The sequence below is a fragment of the Ochotona princeps genome, chromosome 2, assembly GCF_030435755.1.
Source record: "Ochotona princeps isolate mOchPri1 chromosome 2, mOchPri1.hap1, whole genome shotgun sequence".
Classification (NCBI taxonomy): Eukaryota; Metazoa; Chordata; class Mammalia; order Lagomorpha; family Ochotonidae; genus Ochotona; species Ochotona princeps.
Genome location: NC_080833.1, coordinates 115,005,123 through 115,031,781, shown reverse-complemented (window position 1 = coordinate 115,031,781; position 26,659 = coordinate 115,005,123). Strand labels below are relative to the sequence as shown.

Here is a 26,659-nt window from a genome sequence, read left to right as displayed (position 1 = left end):
TGTCTACCGAAGTTAGTCATTCTCTCCAGATAGTCAAAATGATAAAGAACAGCCAGCTCACATCTATCGTCAAAATAACAAAAGTTAACAAACTGAGTCTGGCCAGATAGGAATGTCATTTGTTTACAATTGTTACTGTTCTGTTCCTTTGTCTTTGACAAGAATGTTAGCAAACATGTTTAGCTCGTGACTGAATCCTCTAGATCTAGAACAATCCTTGACATACAACAGGTAAGAATATTTATCTAATAAACAAGTTCTTTATTCCAGACCTATGATCTGGCTTCAGAGGTCTCTTTAATAACATCTCAACATCTCCTTAAAACCAGAAATCACATGGAAACCCTGCAAGCATCTGCCTGGCCAAACCCACTGCTCGGCTGTGTGCCAGCAGGGCTGCTCCTGGATGCACAGCAGGTCTTAGCTTTCCCAACAGGATCTGCTGAAGATTCAGTACAACACCCCTTAAAAGTAAGACTAAAGCCAGCAATCTGAAAGAAAACGGTGAGCCTCTGCACATCCCTCACCCCCGACCCAGAACACAGAAATGCACAACTGACTCACCAGGTGCCGGACGCCATTCCAGGTGTGATACATGAGAGGGAAGACGAGTGCGAACTTGGCCGTGTGGATCAGCGCAGGCCCCAGGGACAGGGACTGCACAAGTGCCAAATGGGACTCAAAGTTTCCAGGGAGCAGTAGGGCCGACAGGCCAAACAGAGAGACCCCTAAGGAAAAAACCGAGCAGCCCGTCAACAGCTGCCCCAAAAGTTACAACTAATATAATGCCCAAAGCTGTTTATTCACTGCCCTCCCGCCACCACCTCGTTCCCTCATAAGCCATTTTGAAATGCAGAGAATTTACACCCATGCTCAAGATGACTGACAGGTTACTCGGGATCTGAGATTAATCTAAACCTGCCATATGTTTCAGTACATTATTCCTTGTGTCAACATCCTCTTCATAAAAACCTTACTTTGTCAGTTCAAAAGGCATGCTTGCTGTATCTACATCATCTCAGCAACAAGAAGAGTATATTTAGCCCAGTGTAAAGAGTGAAAAATATTTCAAATCATTCATACAAAAAAATCAAAATCGATCAGAGATTTAAAAGAGCTAAAACAACAAATTATTAGAAGAAACCATAAGCGGCCCAGTGAGGCTTAAGTCCTTGCCTTTCGCACCTGGGATCCCAAATGGGTGCTGGTTTGTATCTTGGCTCCTCCACTTCCCATCCAGCTCCCTCCCTGTTCATGGCCTGGGAAAGCAGCGGAGGACGGCCCAAAGCCTTGGGAACCTGCACCTGCGTGAGAGACCTGGGGGAAGTTCCTGGGGGAGGCTCCTGGCTCCTGGCTTTGGATTAGTTCAGCTCTGGCCATTGCAGCTACTTGGGGAGTGGACCAGCGGATGGAAGATCTTTAAAAAAAAAAAAAAAAGAAAGAAAGAAAAGAAACTGTGGTAATAAATCTTCACACAATCTTGGATTAGACTGTCATTTCTTTTTCCTTTTTTTAAAAAAAGATTTATTTTATTTTTATTGGAAAGCCATATATACAGAGAGAAGAGATAGAAAAATCTCCTGTCCGTTGATTCACTCCCCAAGTGGCCACAACGGCCGGTGCGCGCCGATCCGAACCTGGGATCTGAAACCTCTTCCAGGTCTCCCACGTGGGTGCAGGGTCCCAAAGCTTTGGGCCGTCCTCGACTGCTTTCCCAGGCCACAAGCAGGGAGCTGGATGGGAAGCGGGGCTGCTGGGATTAGAACCGGCGCCCATGAGATGCCAGTGCATGCAAGGCGATGACTTGAGCCACTAGGCTACCGTGCTGGGCCCTAGGCAGTGGTTTCTTAAATATGACCCCCAAAGGCAGCTCTGAGCACTTTAGTTGCTGTGTTCCATCACCCTGTGGCCCCTGTGCTGCCCCAGCCTGCAATGTCAGGTCCCACAGGGGACCTGGGCATGCCTGTGGACACACGTATGGATGGCAGCTTGAGGAAGCAGAAAATGTTGCCATCAACATCATACTAGACCAGACTGACTCAGTCCTGGACCACCTGGAGGGCAAGAATGCCCATCTGTGCAAACTGCTCAGTCTAACTGGCAGGTGCGCCTCAAGTTCTAGTTTCAACTTGGGCAGGTGCCCAGAGCTGCCAGCCTGGGGCACTCATCACTTGGCTCAAACACCCTCTCATGGGCTAGCCTTTTTCCCCCCTGGGCCTCACCCTACTGCCCAGCATATCCTCCTGGAGCCAAGGGTGAATGTGCCACCATCCACTCACTTCCCTTCCTGCCCAGGCCTTGAATGTCCATACATTAAATGGGTCTGTGGCTCCAGAAAAAAAAAAAAAAAAAAAAAAAAAAGAGCCCCCAAACCTAGGTGACAAAAAAAAAAAGCTGTTCTGCAAATAATGCCATGAAGAAGGTAAAAAGACAACTCATAAGAACAGTAGAAAATATCTGCAATATCTAACAAGGGAATGTATAAAGAATTCTTACTACTCAACAATAAAAGATTAAAGGGCATGGGTGTTTGTCACAGCCGCTTAAATCACCATCTGGGACACCCATATCCTTTCTCAGGGTGCATAGTTGGAGTCTTGGCTTCTCTGCTTCTGACCCAGTCTGCTGCTAACATGATTCCTAGGAAGTAGGAGAGCAGAGACCCAGAAGGAGTTATGGGTTCCTGGCTTTGCCCTGACCCAGCTCTGGCTGCTGTGGGCATTTGGAAAGCAAACCAGTGGACAGAGTCTCTCTCTCTTTCACTTTAAATGAAATAAAAATTTACAAAAAAATATTATGAATGGCAGCAGGCATTTAGCTTAATGGTTAAGACACCCCGTCTAGGCTCAGTGCCCTATTCCCAGTTCCAGTTTCCCACCAACACAGAGTGGGCGATGGGATGGGGGTGGAGACATGCAACAGTGAGAGTTCAAGGAATCAGATTCCCACCTCCCATGTGGAAGACCAGGACTGCGTTCCTAGTTCCTGGCTCTACCACCAGCTCAGGCCACTGCAGGCACTGGAGAAGCAAATCAGTTTTCTAATGCTTAAAATAAGTAAAAACAAAAATGACAATGGGCAAAAGTTCAAACTTCTATCTCTCCAAAGAAGTAAATGAGTATGAAAAAAATCCTCAACATCATGAATCATTAGAGAAAATTAAGTCAAAATCATAATGAAAATTATTTCACATACACTAGAATGCACTGTCTCTAGTTATATAATTTATTTAAAAAATAAATTTACAAAGATTTATTTATTTCTATTGGAAAGTCATATATACAGAGAGGAGGAGAGACAGAGAGGAACATCTTCCATCCAATGATTCACTCCCCAAGTGACCGCAACGGCTGGTGCTGTGCCGATCTGCAGCCAGGAGCCAGGAACCTCCTCTGGGTCTCCCATGTGGGTGCAGAGTCGTCCCAAGGTTTTGGGTCGTCCTCAACTGCTTTCCCAGGCCACAAGCAGAGAGCTGGATGGAAAGTGAAGCAGCTGGGTCTTAAGTCTGAGCCTGCCCACATGGGATTCCTGCTGCAGGTAGTGGCTTAGCTAGCTATGCCACAATGCTGCCTATACTGGCGGTGCAGACCCCTCAAAACTTCTCTACTTTGGAAAGTTGTGTTAAGAGTAGATGGCACCTTAGGAGGAGGCCGCCGGGCCCAAGTCTGCCTTTCCATTAAAAATAAACAAATAAGGGCCCGGCGGCGTGGCCTAGCGGCTAAAGTCCTCACCTTGAACGCCCCGGGATCCCATATGGGCGCCAGTTCTAATCCCGGCAGCTCCACTTCCCATCCAGCTCCCTGCTTGTGGCCTGGGAAAGCAGTTGAGGACAGCCCAATGCATTGGGACACTGCACCCGCGTGGGAGACCCGGAAGAGGTTCCAGGTTCCCGGCTTCGGATCGGCGCGCACCGGCCCGTTGCGGCTCACTTGGGGAGTGAAACATCGGACGGAAGATCTTCCTCTCTGTCTCTCCTCCTCTGTGTATATCTGGCTGTAATAAAATGAATAAATCTTAAAAAAAAAAATAAACAAATAAATACATAAAACAACATCTCCTTCCTTGGTCATGATGTTTTCCATTTCCATACTCCTGTTGTCACCACGACCCACCCCAATCTTTGTAACTTCAAATTGGCAGGTCAAACCTAAAAACAGTAGCCACTCAAGTGTTGTGTCTATTAACCACGGCACAAGTAGTTAAGGCAAATGGAGCTTAGAAAGACTGTTGAGGATGGATGCGTGGGCACACATACTCCATTTTAAAAAGTTGTATTTTTTTTTATTAATTATTTTGCATTATGTGACAGTTTCATAGGTTCTGGGAATCCCCCACCCCTTCCCCTCCCCTCCCCCCTGGTGGATTCCTCCACCTTGATGCAGTATTACAGTTCAAATTCAATCAAGATTCTTTCCTTGCAAACATATACCAAGCATAGAGTCCAGCTCCTTATTGTCCAGATGGGTTGAACAGTTTCTTGGGGAGACCATTTCTGGTCCGAAGTTAGAGCTGGTAGAATATCATCCCAGTCAATTAAGAGTCCCAATATAACATCAACAGGAATTTGCAACATTATGGAATTGACATGGTTTTGAGTAACCAGTATGTTAAAAAAAAAAAAAAAAAAAAAAAAAAAAAAAAAGCAAGTCCTAACCACAACCTATGATTAGCTCATTGACATTTCAATTTTAGTTTATATTCAGGACCGGCTGCTATATACCTGAAAATGGCTATAAGGTACCATTCAGCTGTCTCGTGTCTATTTCATTTTAGTATTTAGCCATTTGTTGTGTTGAAGTATAATTTTGCTGATCTTGGCAGATTTTAGGATAATCTAGACTGGCTTGTAACTCTAACAAGATATTTGTCGACATTTAAGGTGCAGAACACATTTTTTTTTGGGGGGGGGGTGTAGGAAAATCCTCAACACCATGGTGAGGAGTGACTAATCTTTGTGTCCCACCCAGCGAGGCATGAGCCAATCCACGCCAGCTCTTTCCTGTCAGATTTCAAGCTCTACTTTCTGTTGTTTGTCTATTTATTTTAGGTTTTTTTTAGTTTGTATGATTGTTTGTATGATAAAGTTGTATTTTATTTTTCATTAACACAAAGTAATAACATGCTCAGTGTGATGTTTCAGTGTAGGTCCATACTGTGCAATGATCAAACAGCATTTCAACATTTACAACCTCTTTCTGGTGGGAACGTTCAAATGCTCTGTTCTGATTATGTTAAAATACATAATTCATTACTGTTAACTACAGCCACCCTAATCTAAAACTTTGATACTACTAGAAATACTTCATGATAGCTGACTTGGGCAAGAATCTATTAGACAGGACTTCAAAAGCACAGGCAATAAAAGCAAGAACAACTGCGATTGCACTGAAAAGATCTGCACGCAAAGGCAACTATCAACAGACAACTTATGCACCTGACAAGGGATTGATATCTAAAATGGACAAGAAGTTCAAACAATTCAATAGCAAGAAAACAAATAATTGAACTTAAAAATGAACTGAAGACCAGGCCCAATAGCTCAATTGGATAATCCTCCCCCTGCAAGTGCTAGGATCCCAAATGGGCACTGGTTTATATTCTAACTGCTCTACTTCCCATCCAGCTCCTGCCTGTGGCCTGGGAAAGCAGTCAAGGACAGCCAAAAGCCTTGGGACCCTGCACCCACATGGGAGACCCGGAGGAAGCTCCTGGCTCCTGGCTTCAGGTTGACTTAGCTACAGCTACTGTGACCATTTGGGGAATGAACCAATAGATGGAAGATCTTTCTGTCTCTCCTTCACTCTGTAAATCTGACTTTGCGATAAAAATAAATAAAACTTTAAAAAATGGGCAAAACACCAAAAATGTTTGTTGTAATAATGGTTTAACTAAATAAGATATATGTATTAATCAAATACAGACCATAGGCTGCCAATGTATGCCCTGAAATAGAATACAATGCTGCTGACTAGCTTTTTGTTTCACTTAATTTTTAAAAAGCGAGATTTTCTTATTTCTTTGAAAGGCAGCGTTACATAGAGAGGAGACACAGAGGGAGAGGGACACGACGGAGACAGAGATGCAGAGTCTCCCATTCGCAGGTTCCTTTCCCAAATGGCTCCAATGCCAGAGCTGAGCTTACACGAAGTCAGGCACCAGGGGGCTCTTGCGCGTCTCCTACGTGGTGACAGCAGCTGACCCAATGATTTGAGCCGTTCTATGTTTTTCCAGGCTATAAGCAAGGAGTTGAAATGAAAATGGAGAATCTAGGACACAAACTGTATGGGATGCAGGCGTCCCAGGCAGAGATTAGACTACTATGTATGCCATGGCACTATCTTCATTCTTGGACTCCTCTATGCTTGGGGAAGCGATTATGTATCTACTATCCCTAATTTCAAATGTCTAACAAGAAATTAGTGAGAAGGCAGAAACAGCATCCCAGCTGTAGGTAACTGTCTAGGTTGCCTTGTACCTAGGCAAGCGTTACACTACTGGAAAAAAAGCAGCCAACAGCTGGTAGCACTCTGGGGCTGATTAATGCCAAACCTGTGTTAATTATATCAGCATGCCAGCACAGCTGTCTGTTTCATTATTCATTTTTAAAAGAGTGTGGGGGATTAAGTGCCACGGTACTCTAGCAGAAGATGCAAGATGGCAGGCCAGGACATGCCACACCAGCCCCTGGATCCTGCCATGTGTGTGAGGGTGGGTGGGGAGGGCACTAGATTTCCCTGGAAGGGATTCTGGGAACATGCTAGAGTAGAGCCATTAAGGCATATTTCAGAGGTGAGGAGAGACTTCTGGGGGCTTCCGCAGACCAGGCCACTGCACTCGCAGGTAGGCGAGGGAGCAGAGATGGAATGATTTAGACGGTGGAAGCCAGAGGGCATCTCTGAATCAGGCCAAGGCATTGCACATGTGAGAGACCTGGACCAGATTAAGTAGCATAGCCAACTACACATCGGTGCACACAAAAGTTGTAGCTGGACAGGGGAACATGCCTGGCTCGGCTAGGTCGCAGGAACCACTTGCAAGTGTCAGGGCAGAGGGCAGGCCACATCAGGCTGGGCCACAGCAACCATCAGAATGCACAAGAACCAGAGATTTGGGAGGTAGATTCTGCAGGGCACTGTGGGCCTGCCCTGTAGGACTACAGCACCCACCAGTTTGCACAAGCGCTGGAAGTGGTGTGGACCACAGAACTCACCAACATTTACAAGAGCCTGGGCCTGGGAGGAGGCCAGGCTGTAGCACCTGCTGGCACATGCAAAAGCCAAGACTGAGTTAGATCATGCCAAGCAGGATACATAGATCAGAGGCTGGGAGTGGGCCTGGTAGGGAAACTTCAGGGATCCCTCCTAGGTCTCTCCTTCCACTGGTGAGCCTGAGACCTGGGACTTGGGGCAGGTAGTCCAGGCAGGGATGTAACACCCATCACCTGGCCTGTGGGCTGGGCCTGAGTGCAGACTAGGCTGGGCTAGGTCTCAGCACCCACTGGCAAATGCCAGGACTGGGTGTGAGCCATATCAAGCTGGACTTAGTGAAGCCTGGCAGGTGCAAGACCCAGGCCTGGGAGCGTGCCTGGTAGAGAGAACTGTAGGCACTCCCATGCTAGGCTGCAATTCCCACTGGCAAGCATAAGAACCAAAGTTAGGGGTGGGCCAGGCTAGGCAAGGCCCCAACACAGGATAGTATGTGCAAAAACTGGGGCTGAGGGTTATAGGGGGTTACCCGACTAGGCTGGTGTGCGTAAAAATTGGACCTATGGAGGACTGGGCTGGGCTAGCTGTAATACCCACAGGTTCACTGAGAGATGGGGCTGGGGGCAGAACTGATCAGGCAGCTGCATCCACAGGTACGTGTATTGGCTGCAGCAGGTGACAGACTGAACCTGACCCTCTACCTGCTGCTGCACACAAGAGTCAAGTCTGAACTCACCCCAGGAGAGGCTTCTTGGGGGCACTCCCCAACAAGATAGCTGGACTCAAACCCTGGCCACAGGGAAAAACCACAGGATGTATGGTGCAACCTTGGAATGCATGTATCAGGACTGGGCCTCCTCAGCTGCTCTTGTCTGTGTAGTGCATAGCATGCCCAGATGCACAAGGGGGACACAATGGCCAGCTCATTCTAGGTCAGCAGGGGTTGTCAACTGGGGAGCTGGATAGAAAATGGATCTGCTGGGACACGAATTGGTGCTCATATGGGAAGCTGGCATTGAAGGAAGCAGCTTTATTTACTATGCCACAATACTGGCCCCTTAAGCATTTCCACCACTCCTGGTTTGCATCTGTTCTGTGCTGAATTACCTTTACTAGAAGAGAGAATACAAGCTCACCAGGAATCTTGTGGAGACCTTCAGAGAACAAACTCAGATTTACCCATTCACCACTCCAATAATTCCTGCGGCCCGCTTCTTGCTCCCACTGAATTGAGCGGCTACACTGGCGACCATACATACAGAAAATATCAGTACTGAAACACTAGTGAGATAGCTGTTATAGTCGGGATGCAGAGGAGCAAAGTAAGATACCACTGGAGCCAGAAAACATGAATATGCATTGAAAAGAAACTTGGAATATAAGAGGACATCACAAGGTTGGAATGAAATGGAAAACAGAATTAAAAAATATGTTTTGGTGCACAAGTTTTTAGAACCCATGCACAATTTGTTCATAACACATCTTACATAAAAATGTTGATAGATGTAATCTAAGTCCGCACAGAATGCATACTCCAGTAAAACAATGAAAATGAACAAGCTGAGTGTATCAAAGGCACCAGGTCTAGTTGGTTTTGTTCCCCCTTTTTGGTGGTGTGAAGAAATAACGCATTTTACAAAAGGCTAGAGAAAAGCAAAAAGAAAAAGAAGGAAGGAAGGAAGGAAGGAAGGAAGGAAGGAAGGAAGGAAGAAAGAAAGAAAGAAAGAAAGAAAGAAAGAAAGAAAGAAAGAAAGTAAGTAAGAAAGAAAAGAAAAAGAAAAGAAAAAAGGCCAGTATTGGCCAGAGAAAAATTTAAATCTCAATTATTAAATAAATGAATAAACTTGGAAAGACCTATTCCCCTTAAAATTAAGCTTAAATGGGGCAGTGACATGAGCTACAGAAACAGTAAAGTTCCTCAAAGAAGCCTGAGTGTTTTTGCTTAAAACTACACATACATACCTGCACTCAGGGCTACACCGGTGCCACGATGGCAAATGGACATTGCCATGGGAAGAGACCAACTGCAAAGAAACACACAAAGACAAGTTGAAGAAAAAAAAGATGACAACACAATAGAAAACCCATCTTGGCAAAGAGAATATAAACTAATTTTGAAATAGGTACTCTTTTTAGAAAAATAAAGCAACTTTGATATTCCCATGTTTCCATTTTTTTAAAGATTTATCTTATTTAGGGCCCAGCACGGTAGCCTACTGACTAAAGTCCTCACCTTGCATGTGTCGGGATCCCATATGAGCACAGGTCCATATCCCAGCAGCCCCAATTCCCATCCAGCTCCCTGCTTGTGGCCTGGGAAAGCAGTCGAGGATGGCCCAGGGCCTTGGGACCCTGCACCGGCGTGGGAAACCCAGAAGAGGCTCTGGGCTCCTGGCTTTGGATTGGTACAGCTCCAGCTGTTGCAGCCACTTGGGGAGTGAATCAACAGACAGAAGATCTTCCTCTCTGTCTCTCCTCCTCTGTGTATATCTGACTGTCCAATAAAAATAAATCTTTAAAAAAGATTTTAAGATATTTATTTTATTTTTACTAGAAAGGTAGATTTAAAGAGTGAAGAAGAGGCACAAAGAGAGATCTTCCATCAGCTGGTTTATTTCCCAAATGGCCACAATGGCTGGAGCTGAGCCAATCTGAAGCCAGGAGCTTCACTAGGTTCTCCCACATGGGTGCAGTGGCGTTAAGGCTTTGGCCGTCCTCTGCTGCTTTCCCAGGCCACAGCAGGCAGCTGGATCAGAAGTGGAACAGCCTATATGGGTTTTCTATTGTGGGATACGTGGATAGCAGGCATCCATGCACTAGGGCTATCATCCGCTACATTCCCAGGAGCATTAGCAGAAGAGAAATCGGAAAAGAGGCTAGCTGGGACTCCAACCAGAACTCCAATAATATGGGATGCAGCAGGTGTATCACACAATGGCTTAATGCATGTGTCACAATGCCCACCACAAGGATTCCACTTTTCTAATATTAAAGAGAAAAAGATTTATTTCAAAAAATGTGTAACCATTTTACTAGACTCCATCAAACAGAACTGAAAAAAGGCAATGATTATAACTCAAACAACATTGATCAAACACACCAATTAAAGTTGGTACAACTGGAAAACAATCAGAACAAAGCCACTAGTCCTTGTGTTTCTCCAGTTGCAAAACGAAAGAAAACCTAAGTAAATCTTGTTTATCCATGATGTCACATAATATGTAGTCAACCTTGAATTCTCCCTCAGTACATGCCCCCAAATATTCAAATTAAGCATGCCACTTATTCCCAAATAAACTTCTTATCCCACATTTTTACAGCCAATTTTAGACTTAGTATATATTTTTCAATCTAGAGCAGTTCTGAAGTACTTTGTCATCAAACCCCTTTTTAAATCATGAATCATCAATTTGCCAAAGTATTTCCAAAGAAGGACAAGCAACACTGTTATTCTAGACCTCGTTCCCATGCTAAAAGGGAACTGGTGGGTAAAATGGAAAGAAAAGGAGTCTTGGAGAAAGTTAATTTCGATGCTGAAATCTGAGTTTAAATATGGAATACTGAGCATAATCTGATATAACACTCAACACTGTCAAAGAGGAACAAATTTTAAAAACAAACACATAGATATCACGCTGATTAACTCAGATTTAACAGGATAAATATAAAAGTTGGAAAAAACAGCCAGATAAGCAAAGGCAAACAGAAAACAATGGCATAATTTGATGAGAAAAATCAGGAGACTAATACCCAGAAAGAGCTGAGGCTTGCAAAACTATCCTGAACAAAAAGGGGCTTTTAAGATTGTGTTCAGAAAGCCTCCTGAGATGAACAACTTATGTTAATTGATGACAGAGTGAAGAACATATTGCTCAACTACTCAACTTATCAAGGAGAATGATTACCAGGCTGCCAGAGAACAAATATTGACTTCAAAGACCCAAACCTAAAAAGTGAGGAAACCTTAAGACATCCGCATTCCAAATGCATATAGAACTCCCACATGGGCACCGGCCAGTTTGTGTCCCGGTTGCTCCACTTCCCATCCAGCTCTCTGCTTGTGGTGTGGGAAAACAGCAGAGGATGGTCCACATCTTTGGGAAACTGCACCCACATGGGAGACCCAGAGGAAGCTCCTGGCTCCTGGCTTTGGACTGGCTCAGCTCTGGCCACTGCAGCCATTTGGGAAGTGAACCAGGAGTTCACTGTTTTATTGCCTTGCCAATAAAAATAAATAAATCTTGGAAGGAAAGGAGGAAAGAAGGGAAGGAGGGAAGGAGGAAAAACAAGGAAGGGAAGGAGGAGGAAGGCAAGAAGAAAAGGAAGGAAGGAAGCAAAGAAAGAAGCAAAGAAGAAGAAAGGAAGGAAGGAAGCAAAGAAAGAAGCAAAGAAGAAGAAAGGAAGGAAGGAAGCAAAGGAAGGAAGGAAGCAAAGGAAGGGAGGAAAGAAGGAAGGAACAGAGTAGCCAGGACTCAGATGAGAATCCCCAGTACGGGACATGGGTATCTGAAGCAGTGGTTTAACCCCACTGTGCCAAATTCCTTCCCCTAGATCTATGTCTTAACTCAGCTCCCAGCCTTTGTGTTTTCCAACTGAGAACCCATACATTTTGGAACAAGATATTCCCTGTTCAAACAATAGATAAAAACATAAAACCAGGGTTGTCAATCATTGTGTACCAAGTACAGCCTTCAGCCCGCAGTGTCAGCAACCTACAAGTGTACTGATTAGAAATCACAGCTCCTCCTCTTCCCCTCCAGCTCCCTGCTTGTGGCCTGGAAAAGCACTGAAGGATGGCCCAAAGCCTTGGGACTCTGCACCGCGTGGAAGACCAAGAAGAAGCTCCTGGCTCCTTGTTTTGGATCAGCGCAGCTCTTACTCTTGTGGCTATTTGAGGAGAGAACCAGCAAATGAAAGCTCTCTCAGTGTCTTTCCTTCTCTCTCTCTTTTAAATTAATTACACTGTATTATGTACACAGTTTTATAGGTACTGGGATTCCCCTCACCCTTCCCCTAATGGTGGATTCCTCCACCTTGTTGCATAACCACAGTTCAAGTTCAGCTGAGATTCTTTCATTGCAAGCATATACCAAGCATAGAGTCCTGCATCTTATTGTCCAGATAAGTTCAACGGCTTCTTGGGGAGACCATCTCTGGTCTGAAGGTAGAGCCAGCAGAGTATCATCCCGATCAATTAAAAGCCCCAACAACACATCGCAACAATTTATAACGTTATGGAATTAATTGACATAGTATTGAGTAACCATATGTTAAAAAAATGCAAGTTCTTAACCACATCCTGTGACTACTTCATTGACATTTCAATTTTAGTTTATATACAATTGGGTTCTATACATCTTAAAATGGCTATAGATTACTGTTCAGCTGTCTCGTGTCTATTTTCTTTATAATATTCTCTCTCTCTTTTAAATAAATAAATAAATATATCTTTTTTTTTTAAAGATTTTGTGTTTTTATTGGGAAGACAAATTTACAGAGACAGAGGAGGAGACACAAAGATTTTTCATCAGCTGGTTCACTCCCCAAGTGGCCACAATGGCTGGAGCTAAGCCGATCCGAAGCCAGAAGCCAGGTCTTCCACACAGGTGCAGGGTTCCAAGGCTTTGGGCTGTCCTCAACTGCTTTCCCAGGCCACAAGCAAAGAGCTAGAGGGGAATTGGAGCAGCTGGGACATGAACTGGCGCCCATATGGAATCCCAGCATATGCAAGTTGAGGATTTAGCCACTGAACCACAGAACCAGGCTCCAAAATAAATATATCTTAAAAACAAAAAACAAAACAAAAAAAAAACCTGGGGCCCGTCGCAGTGGCCTAGCAGCTAAAGTCCTCGCCTTGAATGTGCCAGGATTCCATATGGGCACCGTTCTAGTCCCGGCAGCTCCACTTCCCATCCAGCTCCCTGCTTGTGGCCTGGGAAAAACAGTCAAAGACAGTCCAAAATCTTGGGACCCAGCACTCAGATGGGAGACCCGGAGGAACTTCCTGGCTCCTGGCTTTGGATCAGCTCAGCACCGGCTGCTGCAGTCACTTGGGGAGTGAATCAACGGACCGAAGATCTTTCTCTCCGTCTCTCCGTCTCTCCGTCTCTCCTGCTCTTTGTATATTTGACTTTGCAATAAAAATAAATAAATCTTAAAAAAAATCCTGAAAATCAAGATTGTTTTCACTCAGTTACAGAAAGGTGGTCAATACACCTACCCTTGACCAAAAAAAAAAAAAAAAAGAAAAAAAAACCTTTTAGGTAATGCTGACATTGCTTTCGACAAAGGTTCTATCTTATTTACCTCTACACTGTATACCCTTAAAAGAGCATCAGTTGCAATCTGAGAAACCTACTTGCATGAACTTATATTAATTTTATCTTCTTTTCTGACTTTGTTAATAGAATGTTAAAGAAATGCTAAAGACATGGGATATATGAATTCCAACAAGCAACATACTTCGGAAATAATACTGTCAAGAAAGTAAAAACATTTTTCCAAAGCAATGTATAAACGACCAAAAAGCACATGAAAAGACAGTATCACTCATTTCCTTGCCTCTTTCAAAACTAAAAGTTAGAGAAAATATGAATGCAGATATCTCAAACTGCTTTCCTGACAGACACAACACTGGAAACAGCCCCATGTCCCTTGCTGTTTCTTTTTTCCATAAGTCTGGGGTTCCACAACTGAAACAAGGTCATGAAAGATTCAACTTACTGCCCTACCACTATTCTTTTAAGACCTGAGAAGAAAGGTCATGGCCTTACAAACAGATTCAGGATAATTTGGGACATTCATCATCATAACCCTCCCCAAAGTCCTAGCTCTCTGGGGAAAAAAAAAAGTTCAGCATAAAGTAGCATGGGTTGAGATCACTTATTAACTTTCTTCTGTTTTAGTAGAATATTTGGTTTTTGCAATCAGAATTATTCCTGGAATCTGGCTTGTGGTATTTGTGGAGGTGGTTAAAAAATGGCCAGCCTCCCTGGCAGGAGTTCAAATAAAGAGGGAAAGAGAGCTCAGGAGATGCTTTTCTGGGATAGCTTTAACACACTGATTTTTTTTTTTCCCTTTGAAGATACAAGTAAAACCATCAGTCACACTGTCACCCCTCTCGTGAGGATGAGACACAGAGGTGTGTCTATGTACACATCCACATACATGCCTGAATGCTGGGTGGCTACAACAATCAGACACGGATAGTGCCCCTCCTTCTGCCCACTAAGACGGCCTAGAAGCAATGTGAGCCTGCTAGCAACAAGCAGGGGGTATTTTGATTTTTGTTTTTAAAGATTTATTTATTTTTATTGGAAAGGCAGATCAGATTTTACAAGAGAAGGAGAGACAAAGATCTTCCATCTGCTGGTTCACTCCCTAAATGGTTCTAACAGCTGCGGCTGAACCAACTTGAAGCCAGGAGCCAGGAGCTTCTTCTGCGTCTCCCACACTTTGGACCATCCTCCACTGCTTTCCCAGGCCATAAGCAGGGGGCTTTATTGGAAGTGGAACAGCTAGGATACAAACTGGTAGCCATATGGGATCCTGCAACTTGCAAGATGAGGATTTAGCTATTGAGCCATCATACTGAACCCAATAAACAGGTTTTTATTTCACAGGAATAAAAAGTTCTCAGATATTTAGTTCACAGGAGCATCTTGAAGAATGCCCACTGGTCAAATATGAGACAACCTGAACACCAAAATGACATAAGACTAAAACCTTTTCTGCAAAATAGGAATCTTCGCATGCATAGTGATAAAGTAGGCAAATTTTACCTGTCACAATACATAAAGCTAGACGATATATGAATTAGGAAAAGGATCATAATTTTGCAAACAACAGAGCAATGACTTGTTAAGGCAAGAACCACCAATAGCGCTGATAAACATCTCTAGCAGAGTTTCAAATATCTTTCCACAAAATATGTATTAGTTATCAGAAACAACATCCTGCATCATTAACCTCCCAGTGATCTAGCAGATCTTACCTGTTACTTAGTGATTTCTTATCAGCAGGGATGGATTAAACCACCAGCATGTGCTTCCCAGTAATAACACTGAGAAGACTATAGCATCATTTCAGGAACATTCTTGCCAGAAGTGCATTAAGGAAATATCAAACAAATGCAAACTGAGGAACTTTACAGAAACGTTGAAGGCAGGGACAGTCACATACGTGGCAGTCATCATTTGCCAGGTCCACATGCTGTCCTGGAGTACTTGGCCTGAAACTTGGCTATTCTACTTCATTCCACTTCTAGATAATGCACACGCAGAGGCAGCAGTTGATAGCTGAAGTCCTTGAGGGAGACCTGCATGGCATTCCGGGCTCCTGGCTTTGGCCTGGCCCAGCATGTTCTGTTGTGAGCATTTGGGAACTGAGTCAGTGAATAACATTATCTGTTTCTCCATCTTGTGAATAAAATCAGTAAAACAATGTAAAAATAATAAGAGATCAGGAAAAACTAAAATACTATCCCATACTGAAGAATATTAAAGACACGTGGCAACTAACTACTCATGGCTCATGGCGGGCTGGGCCCAGACATGCCTGGGTGTGGGGCCTGCTTCCTTCCGGGGTGAGTACGCCGAGGGGGGAGGTCTCCGTGACTGGGTATGTCCGGGGCCCACCCACCACCCTAATTGGGCGGTGAACGGGATTGGGGATGGGCGCAACCTTGGGCCTGCGGGTTTAAACCTCCAGCTGCCAGAGGCGACCGGTGGGCTGCAGGAGGGGACGTCTAACTCGGATCCCGAATCCAGCCCGCCATGTGCTCATGGCGGGCTGGGCCCGGGCGGCCAGTGCGTCATTTGGCGCCAGGCTGTGCCTTCTGGCTGCCCGGCCGGGGAGCTCTGGGGTAATGGATGTCTGAATCGCTGCTTAGATAACTCTAGGCTGACCCCACTTTTTCTGGGATCTGAGTCAATCCTAAAGATTCCCAATGCTAGTAACTCTTCCTTTGAAGAACTTCCAATCCCTTAATAATGCTGAGCTTTGAACATCTATCAAGTAAAAGATAAGCTCCGGCTTGTCTAGCAGGCTTGCACCTAATGGTCCTCAGAGCAACCACGGGCAGGTGTGTGATTTACGGCTAGGAACGGGCCCAATCTGGGAGGTAAGGGGACACCACAACTGGGATGAGGTTCCCACCAACGGGTGTATGTGCTGGAATAGGGGCTGCATTCTATCTAGGAAACAGTGGTAGTCACCCGAGGCACTAGTGTGGGCTGGGATTGGATGCACCAGGCCGGTTCAGATCCCAACACCATCTGGTGTTATGGAGAAGCAGGGTAGATGTGGGACTTTCTAGGCTGGGTCTCACTCCCCTTCTGAGCCATGTGTGAGCTGTATGTGGGTATGGACGAGCCATGGCTGGGCTGAAACATCCAACAACAAGAACCAGAATGGGATGAAAGCCAGCCAGCAAAAGCCACTGTTCCTGCTAGGACAGGAGGTGAACCGAGTAGGGTTGGCTCAAGAACCCCCTGGCAAGCGCAAAATCTGGCATTGGGAGGGGTTCTGATGGAGGAGCCTGGGCAACTCCTCTGACAGGACAGTCCCTGCAGGTAAGCGCAAGAAGCATGATAGGAAACAGTCCAGAATAGGCCATGGAAAGTTTCCCACTGGCATACATTTGGCATGGGTCAGGAGCAGACCAGGCTGAATCAGTTCATGTCATCCACTGGCAAATCCGATCACCAGAACAGAGTGTGGGATGAGCCGGGTTTGGCTGCGACAAAACCAGTACACATTATGGAATGCCAGGGCGTGGTTGCCTGTACTGGATATGAATGCAGCACCCATCCAGCACACGTGAGATCCAGGAAGGAAGGGGCAGAGCTGGCGGGGGGATTAAGGGGCTGGTCCCCTCGCCAGACAGCTACTCCCACTGGAGAGCGTGGGCTGGGATAGAGACAGACACGACTAAGCAAGGCTAAAACACCTGTGCGCTGCATGTGGACTAGATCAGGGCCGCAGCATCAGCTGGCAGAAGCTGGCACTGGGGACTAATTCTGTCGAGTCAAATCACAGGACCACATAAAGAGTGCATAAACCGGGACAGAGAGACCTGGGAGGGAAAAAGTGGGTTCCTCCTTCTTGGGTCACTATTCCAATGGGAGGGCATGAAAACTAGGACGGGGGCTGGGATGGCTAGATAGAGAGGCACTCAACAACATCTGTGAGGGCTGGATGGTTGAGTTGGCTAGATAGAACTAAGCTTTAATACCCATTGACAAGTACAAGAGCCAAATGGGATGGGGGACAGACTGGTCTTCTGCCACACATACTGGCAAACCAGGGTAGGGGGCGGGCCTGGTGGGGGTTATTGTGGGGCGCCCCTACTAGGCTGCAGCTCCCACTGGTTGATGTAAGGGCTGAACCAGACTGGACTGCAACACCCATTGGTTCCAGTGCAACTCGGGACTGAAAACAGAACCAACACAGCAATTGCAACCACCAGCTGATCGGGGTGATGGACTGTGCCGGGCCCTGTGCTTGCTAGAATATACAAGAAACTAATCTGGGAATACCTCAAAGTATCTTTGGAGATCTCCCCAATCGAACTGCTGGACTCAGAACTCTAACCAAGAAAAGACAGAAGACAGAACAGGACAATCATTCATCTCAGCTATATGTTGGCAGCGAAATATGGGGCAAACGGAGACTTTATGATGGACCATATCAATCAGTGGACAACCTCATCGAGCAAAACTGGCAGCGATTCATAACTGGAGAACTATTAACACCACTTGAGCACATATCTCAGAGCATGCCCCACATCCGGGACTTGGGGTGGGCGGGAAACAGGGTGGGGCTTCTCCCTCAATATCCCCCTTTACCTCAGATACATGATGGAAACAATATGGACATAATAGCATTACCCACTTCCCTATCCCCCTGAACCTTTTTTTTTTCTTCTTTTTCCTTTAACTGTAATTAACTATGTAAAGATTGTCAACAACAATACAATAAAATAGATTAAAATAAATAATAAATAAAATTGGAGGTTGGAACTTGGAACTATAAATGACATTATTGGGATCACTGGCAAAATCTGCATTAGGCCTGAAGTGGATCGGTGCTGATTAAATTTCTGACTGTGATAACTGTACTGTGAAGAGAGTTCTTGAAGAAGCACACATCCATGTACAAAGGATATATGGTAGGCAGAATAACGGCCCCCTGAACGGCTCCACATCCTAACCCCTAGAACTTGTCAGTACTTAACTGAATATGGTAAAGGGGAAGTAGGGTTGCAGATGAGACTGCTTCCTAGCATTATAATTTTAAAATGAGGAGACACTCCTGGATTAATCGGATAGGCTCAACATAATTACAAGGGTATTTAAAAGCGGAAGAAGCTGGCAAAGTCCTCTCCTTGCATGCGCCAGGATCCCATATGCACGCCGGTTCATATCCTAGCTGTTCTACTTCCTTTCCAGCTCCCTGTTTGTGGCCTGGGAAAGCAGTCAAGGATGGCCCAGAGCCTTGGAATCCTGTACCAGACTTTCCAATAAAAAAAATAAATAAATCTTTAAATAAAAAAAAAAAAAGTCAGACACACAGGAGGAGTAAAGACAGAGAGGAAGATCTTCCATCCAATGATTCACTCCCCAAGCAGCCTCAATAAGAAATAAAATTCTCCCACAGTAGAAAAAAGTTACAAGAATATGCCTCTTCCAAACCTGTCCAAAAAGGATATTTAAACATGTTCTCTTGACAGAGAAGAGCAATAGCACCTACCAAAACCAGAAGCAAATGTGAAGCACATCCCAGTAAAATAACAACAGAAGACTAAATCAACGAACAACCCATTGCTACAATGACAGGACAAATTGCCAACCATTCATATTAACCCTGAGTTTAAATAGCTTAAACTCATCAAACAGATTAGTAGACTTAATTGAAAGAAACAAAACCCATCTATTTGTTGCCTACAGAAGACATATCTCACCAACAAAGACTAGCAAAAAGTATATCTCATGGATTTTGATTTTTTTAAGTTTCATCTCTTCAAAACTCTTTCTCATTAAATTCTTCACTGGCTCATAGATCATACAGTAGCATTATTTTCTTCAAGAAGGTTCTTGATTTTCTTTTTCGTTTCTTCAGCAACGCATTAGTCATTCAGTAGCATGTTATTTAGCTTCATTGCGTTTTTAATTTCTTTTTTCTTCCTATCGTTCATTTTGTTTTGTGGCTTTTCATTTAAGGGTATATACAGTAACTGTGTAATGGAGACTACCACATCCAGTAGCATGTTATTTAACTTCATGGTGTTGTGAATTTCTGTTTTTCTTCCTGTTGTTGATTTTGTATTGTGGCTTTTCATTTAAGAGAATGTACAGTAACTGTGTAATGGAGACTATCATATCCAGATGTGACGATACAACGCAGTATGCATCTCTACTTTCAGATCAAAGATGGACTCCCAATGAAACTGTTAACTATATTTGACAATAGGATGCTGGACTCTCTGCCATTGTCCATGCCCGCAATGATGGACATATGACTTTGTATGAAGAACTATACTATAGTAATAATACATCAATATATTCATAATATAATTTAAAATATCATTATATATTATATCTATGTTATCTATAGTTTATAACATATTAAATATATATTATACAATGCATATTACATACAATATATTATATACTATATATGTGAGGGGGAAGGGGTCTGGGGAGGGAGAAAAGGGGAATCCCAGGGCCTATAGAACTGTATCATAAAATAATAATAATAATAATAATAAAGTAAAATAGATTAAAAAAAGATTATATTTTGTCTTACAAATTTGCTGAACAGCAGTTTTATAGAATATCCTTCTGAAGATAATTTAAATCATTTCCACTCAAAAAAGGCCTGAAGTAACTTCAAATCATTATCCTCTATCCTGAGGCATTCACCTCATGTACAGCAGTTACACCACAGCTCAGTAAGTGAGGGGGACCCAGTGTGGTGATTCAGCATGCTAACCTTCAACCTGCAGTGCCAGCATCCCATATAGGTACCAGTTCATGTCTTGGCCACTCCACTTCTGATCTAGCTCCCTGCTTGTGACCTGGGAAAGTAGCAGAGGATGGCCCAATGCCTTGGGCCTCTGAATGCACGCAGGAGGCCTGGAAAGAAGCGCCTGGCTTCAGATCAGCTCAGCTCCAGCGCTGCAGCCATCTGGGGAGTGAACCAGCAGATAAAGTTCTCTCTCTATCACTTCTTCTCTCTGTAAAAATCCTCCTTTCAAACAAAACCAGGGAGCCCAAGCTCAATCTTGAGAACTTACACACACCTCCACTACAGCTTCTGGTGCTAAAGCTCTTACCTGTAGATAGAGATATGGGGGGATACAGGACGGTTGGAACTTGCATTCTTATTCCAGAAACGCTCCATCTCTTCTTTGGCTGTGGTTCCCAAAGGAACAGCACTAAAATAAAACAAGAAAGTTTTGAAACGACTGGTTTAATATTTTCCATGACAAGAAAAATGTTTTGAAGGTACAATGGGCTGAACAAATCCACAGTATCAGAAGAATATGTTCTTCCACTCACCTTCCATGACTGTGTAAATATCCTCAGTCACTCAACGAGCTCAAATCACCCCACCTAATACATTGGTCTGGAAACAAAGGCCAACTTCTTTCTTATCAGGCGTATGCAGTGCTGAATGCAATGTTTCAATCACATAAGTGGATTATCCTTCTCTCGAATCATAGGTGCTCTCTCATATACTATCACCTGCTCTCTTTTGGCTTTTCAAGATTCTTTGTCATGGGGCTGTTATGGTGACGTGGCAAGCTAAGCCTCCACCTCCAACATGAGCATCCCATATAGGTACCAGTTTGAGTTCTGACTGACCTACTTCCTATGCAGTCCCCTGCTATGGCCTGAGAAAACAATGAAAAGCGGCCCAAACCCTTGGGTCCCTGCACTCATGTAGAATACCTGGAAGAAGCTCCTGGCTCCTGGCTTCAGACTGGCTCAGCTCTGGTCACTGGGGGCCATTTGGAGAATGAAACAGTCAAAACATACATTCTGTCTCTCCTTTTCCCTCTGTACTCTACCTTTCCAGTAAGAAAATAAAATGAAAAATAATTTTTTCCTTTGAAAGGCAGATTTATAAAAATAAGGAGAAATAGATCTTCCATTTACTGGCTCATTCCCTAAAGTCTGCAATGGCTGCAGCTGATCCAATCTGAAGCCAGAAGCATCTTCCAAGTTCTCCTACATGAGTGCAGCGGCCCAAGAACTTGGGCCTCCTTCTGTTGCTTTTCCAGGTCACAAGCAGGGAGTTGGATCAGAAGTGAAGTAGCTGGGACTAGATCCAATGTCCACATGGGATGCCAGCACTGAAGGCAGGGGATAGCTTGTTGAGCCACCATGCCAGGCCCCAAAATAAATAAATCTTAGATATAATATCACTTACACATTACTACTGCCACAAATGCACACTCTAAGCCTGATCACCGGGAAACAATCAGGCAACCAATCAGCCTGTATTCTTCCACAATGTCATAAAAGCTAAAGGCCAGGAAACAAACCCATATTTAAAAATACTAAGGAAAAACCACTACTAAGTACGATGTGCAAGTCTAATTAGATTCTGGATGGGAGAGGGGATTTGTATTTCTATAAATAACATTATTTGGGACAAATAGAAAATACAAAAATTAACTATACATCAAATAATTCATCAACCTTATTGTGAAAATGTATTAATTATGTTAATATAATTATACTTTTTTAAATTTCCTTTTCCCTAGGATAAGTACCATAAATAAGTAAAAGGTCATTGTACCCACAACTTATTCTGAAAGGATTCATTGTAAACAACAACAATTGCAAACTTATGCTGAGCCACATTAAATTGTCAATATATGACCAGCTTTGATTTACAAAATAACATTTTCATATGGCACTACTTAAAATATCTAGGATAAGCAAACACAGCAAAATGTTAGCAATCAGGTGAAACAGAACCTCATTGTACTTCCCTTACAACTTTTCTGAAAGTATAAAATGTCTGTAATTGTTGAAGTCAACACACTAGGAATATATAACAGGATAACGTATATTTACAGACTAACTCCTAGACCTACTCAAAGTTATAAGGGAAAAAAAGCATCAAGGGAAGAAAAACAAAGAAAATTCAATAAGAAGGAAGGAATAAATAAGTCAGGGCAAGTCAACAAAGTTAAAGAGCACAGACAAATCTGAAACTGAAGAAAATTAAGATAAAGGAACTATCACTCCTCCCGCTTCCAGCAGAGGTGCCCACAATGACACCATCTTCGGTCAGCTGGCTACCACTGCCTGCTTGCAAACACATTCCCCAAATCTAATTCTGCCTTTTTTTTTTTCCTCCCTGGGGGAAATAATCTCCAGACTTAAAAACTTACTTTCTGATACAGAGCTGCGGGCTGAGGCGGGCTCGGAGGCAATGACGGCCAACGTGTCTGCAAGGTAAGAGAACAGGGAGCACACATTAAGCACGTAACTTCACTGCGTGAACGTCTCTCTTTTAAAAGTCTATTTATTTATCACATTTATTTGGAAGGCAGAGTAATAGAGAGACTGATCCATCTTCTATTCTTTGGTTCACTCCCCAAATGCCACCAACAGCCAGGGCTGCCCCAGTTTGAAGCCAAGAGCCAGGAACTCCAGAATGATCCCCCAGGTGGTTGGCGTGCACTGCAGTCATTATCTGCTCCTTGCACATTAGCAGGAAACTGGACGGCAAGTGGACGTGGAACTTGGTCCCAGGCAGGAAGACAGAGAGGATCCCATGAGAAACACACAACCACAACGTGCTTTGGTTATGTCACTGAAACAAACATTTCTAGAAGCACCGAGGAAGGCAATGAAAGTGAAAATCTGGGATTAAAATTAGCAATGTACTGATCCTCCTAGAGGCTGCTTAACCTGTTTCATTGCGGTGCCTGCCTCATTTTTGTTTCTGTACTCAATTAAGACAACATGGCTGGAGGGGCAGTGCCAAAATATAATGCAAACAATCACACTATCAATGTCCTCAGATTATTTTTTAGTTGTAAAGTTACAACTCGCAGTGATTCGTTAATAATCAGAAATATTACCCATATGTGCAAAATAACATATTAACTGAAAAGCAAGGGAAAATAATAATCAAAGTTGGTAACATTCAACAGAGAAACACAGAGGGAGACCAAAAATAAAAACGGTCTTAAAGGAGGTGATAACTAAAAGACAAAATAAACAAGCAACAAGGAAAAAAATGCAGAGTAAGCCACTGGCAGCAGTGAGCCAGTGTTTAGTTTAGATGTAATGACCCTGCTGCAAATCAATGGATTTGAAAATTTGGAGAACAATGATCTAGAAATTTGCGAAGCAAGGGTCCTAAATTTTAACAGACCATATCAGAAACTACCAGTAAGTTCCAAACAACCTGAATAAACACCAAGTCAAACAGTTTCTCATGTATCAGTGTATAAAGTATAAAAATTCATTTTTCCCCCACTCCTGGAAAGGTATATAAAGAACAAATTTTCCACTAAAAAGTTGCTATTTGAAAAGGTATGCATCAGTACTGCTTTTCAAGTCAAAACAGATATACAGGCATTTTTTTTTTAATTGGAAAGTCAGATATACAGAGAAGAGGAGAGACAGAGAGGAAGATCTTCCACCCACTAATTCACTTCACAAGTGGCTGTAACGGCCAGCGCTGAGCCAATCCAAAGTCAGGAGCCAGGAGCCTCTTTTGGGTCTCCACGCGCATGCAGGGTCCCAAGGTTTTGGGACATCCCTGACTGCTTTCCCAGGCTACAAGCAGGGAGCTGGACAGGAAGTGGGGCCACCAGGATTAGAACCAGCACCCATATGGGATCCCGGCACAAGCAAGCAAGGACTTTAGCCGCTAAGCTATCACACCGTGCCCATGACCAGGCATTTTACCTAAGGAAAAAATCTGGGGAATATTATGAAAAACACTACCAATATACTCTTTGGTCACATCATTATATCAAACCTTCCCAAAAGCACTGATGGGGCTCAGCACGATGGCTCAACTGGCTAAATGCTCTCCTTGCATGTGCTGGGATCCCATATGGGCAACAGTTCGTGTCCCAGCTGCTCCACTTACCATCAGCTCCCTGCTTGTGGCCGGGGAAAGCAGTTAAGGATGGCCCAAAGTCTTGGGACCCTGCACCTGCGTGGGAGACCATGAAGAAGCTCCTGGATCCTAGCTTCAGATGACCTCAGCTACGGCCATTGTGGCCACCTGAGGAGTAAACCAGTAGATGGAAGATCCCTCTCTCTCTTGCTCTTTATGTCTCTCTGTAAATCTGCTTTTCAAATAAAAATAAATACACCTTTAAAAAATACACTGATTCCACCTGAATTTATTAGCTATCCACTATGCGAAATCTATGTAATGCAAGGATGTTCTGAAAGACTCACAGTGCCCTCCCTCACAGCACTGACACCAGACGCACAAACATTTCAAAAGCCTCATCTTTCACTCTAGCATCTTACAAGGGCCCTTGACTGGAAGGGGAAATCCAACCAACAAGCCCTCCTTCAGCCCTTCCCTTCTGCCAGCTTTGGAGGCAAGAGGTGAATACAGACATTGTGCACCCAGGGCCTCCAGAAAGAAGAAGTGGGAACAAATCTCTTTGAATTGTGACTCTCAAGCTGCAGGGCACACATTCCTCCCAGCACGCTCGGCCCAGTCAGCTGTCCAGCAGGAGCTTGCAGATGTGGGTTGGAATCTATGGCGTGCTCTCTCTGTCTAGCGCTATTGTTTCTCAGACAAAAACCAATGTAAACTTTCAACAAGGCCCTTACAGAAATTATTTGTACCAACTCCATAACTTTGTTTGAAATATGTCAAAATTAGACAATCATGTGAAACCAGAAACTCTGAAAAGACTTCTTCTTCAAATTCACTTATCCTTACATGTGGGCACATTTCTTGTTATATATACTGTATTTGATAAAATGTGGGTTTTTTTCCCAAAGAAAATTTGTTTGTTTTGCAACCCAGGAATGATGTCTGCTATAACTAGAAAGTAACAGTATACTATTTTGAATTAGTAAGCCAGAATTTATAATTCTGATTTAGTACTGTCCTCTTTCAAATACACTGCCAGAAAGACAATCATCACTGAACTCAAGGGCCGTCCTCAACTGCTTTCCCAGGCCACAGGCAGAGAGCTGGATGGGAAGTGGGGTCACCGGGATTAGAACCGGCGCCCATATGGGATCCCAGCACAAGCCAAGTTGACGACTTCAGCTGCTAAGCTACCACACTGGGCTCCTGAAATCATTTTTTAAAACTCTGAGGCCGCCTCATGGCAGCGCACATTAAGCCACCATCTGCAATGCTGACAATTGCTGCAGGGACTGGTTCATACTTGGCTGCTCTGTTTCACTGATCCAGCTCCCGGGTACTGCTCCAGGGAAGCAGCAGCAGCAGACAGCCCAAATGCTTGGGAGAGACCAGATGACGGAGGTCCAGGCTCCTGGCTGCAGCCTGGCCCAGCCTAGACATCCTGGCCATTTGGGGTGTGATTCAGAGAAGGTAACTCCTTCTGTCTCTAACTCTGCCTGTTAAATACATAAACCTTTAAAAACAAACAAAAATTCTTCTTTGGATAAAAGCAGTAACAGTAGGTCTTTCTGAAAATAAAAGAGTCAGATTTGAAGTATAGGTCTGCAGGAACTGTATAATTTGATTTGAATCACCAAGCTTCAGTTTTTTTCACATATAAATGAGACTAATATCTGCCTGTTTGCTGAATTACATGAGAAATGTACAAGAAACCATTCTCTGAACTATAGCATATCATTTGTCCAGATAAATTATTTCATTCATCATCCTGAGATTTTTAGAATTCTCATCACATTCTTTTTCTTTTAAGCATTTATTTATTTTTATTGGAAAATACAGAGAGAAAGATCTTCCATCCGTTGATTCACACTCCAAGTGGCCAAAACAGCCAGAGTTGAGCCAATCCAAAGCCAGGAGCCAGGAGCCAGGAGCCTCTTTGGGTCTCCCACGCAGGTGCAGGGTTCCAAGGCTTTGGGCCATCCTCGACTGCTTTCCCAGGCCAGAAGCAGGGAGCTGGATGGGAAGCGGAGTCACTGGGATTAGAACTGGCACCTGGAGCCCGGCAGCATGGCCTAGCAGCTAAAGTCCTCACCTTGAAAGCCCCGGGATCCCATATGGGCGCCGGTTCTAATCCCGGCAGCTCCACTTCCCATCCAGGTCCCTGCTTCTGGCCTGGGAAAGCAGTCGAGGACAGCCCAAAGCTTTGGGACCCTGCACGCGCGTGGGAGACCCGGAAGAGGTTCCTGGATCCTGGGTTCAGATGGTCGTGCACCGGCCTTTGTGGCTCACTTGGGGAGTGAATCATCAGACGGAAGATCTTCCTCTCTGTATATCTGACTTTGTAATAAAATAAAAAT

The 26,659-nt window shown here is 44.0% G+C and overlaps 1 protein-coding gene across 1 annotated transcript in view; it reads right to left on the bottom strand.

The window, feature by feature from the left end:
- Nucleotides 1–26,659, bottom strand: part of SDHC (succinate dehydrogenase complex subunit C) — a 35,773-nt gene that overhangs the window by 3,587 nt on the left and 5,527 nt on the right. Inside the window, exons 2-5 of the mRNA XM_004589114.3 lie at nt 22,615–22,671; nt 20,542–20,643; nt 9,168–9,229; nt 565–728 (exon numbers count right to left, since the gene is read on the bottom strand). Coding sequence (XP_004589171.1) covers nt 565–728; nt 9,168–9,229; nt 20,542–20,643; nt 22,615–22,671 — 385 coding nt within the window. The remainder of the gene's footprint in view (nt 1–564; nt 729–9,167; nt 9,230–20,541; nt 20,644–22,614; nt 22,672–26,659) is intronic.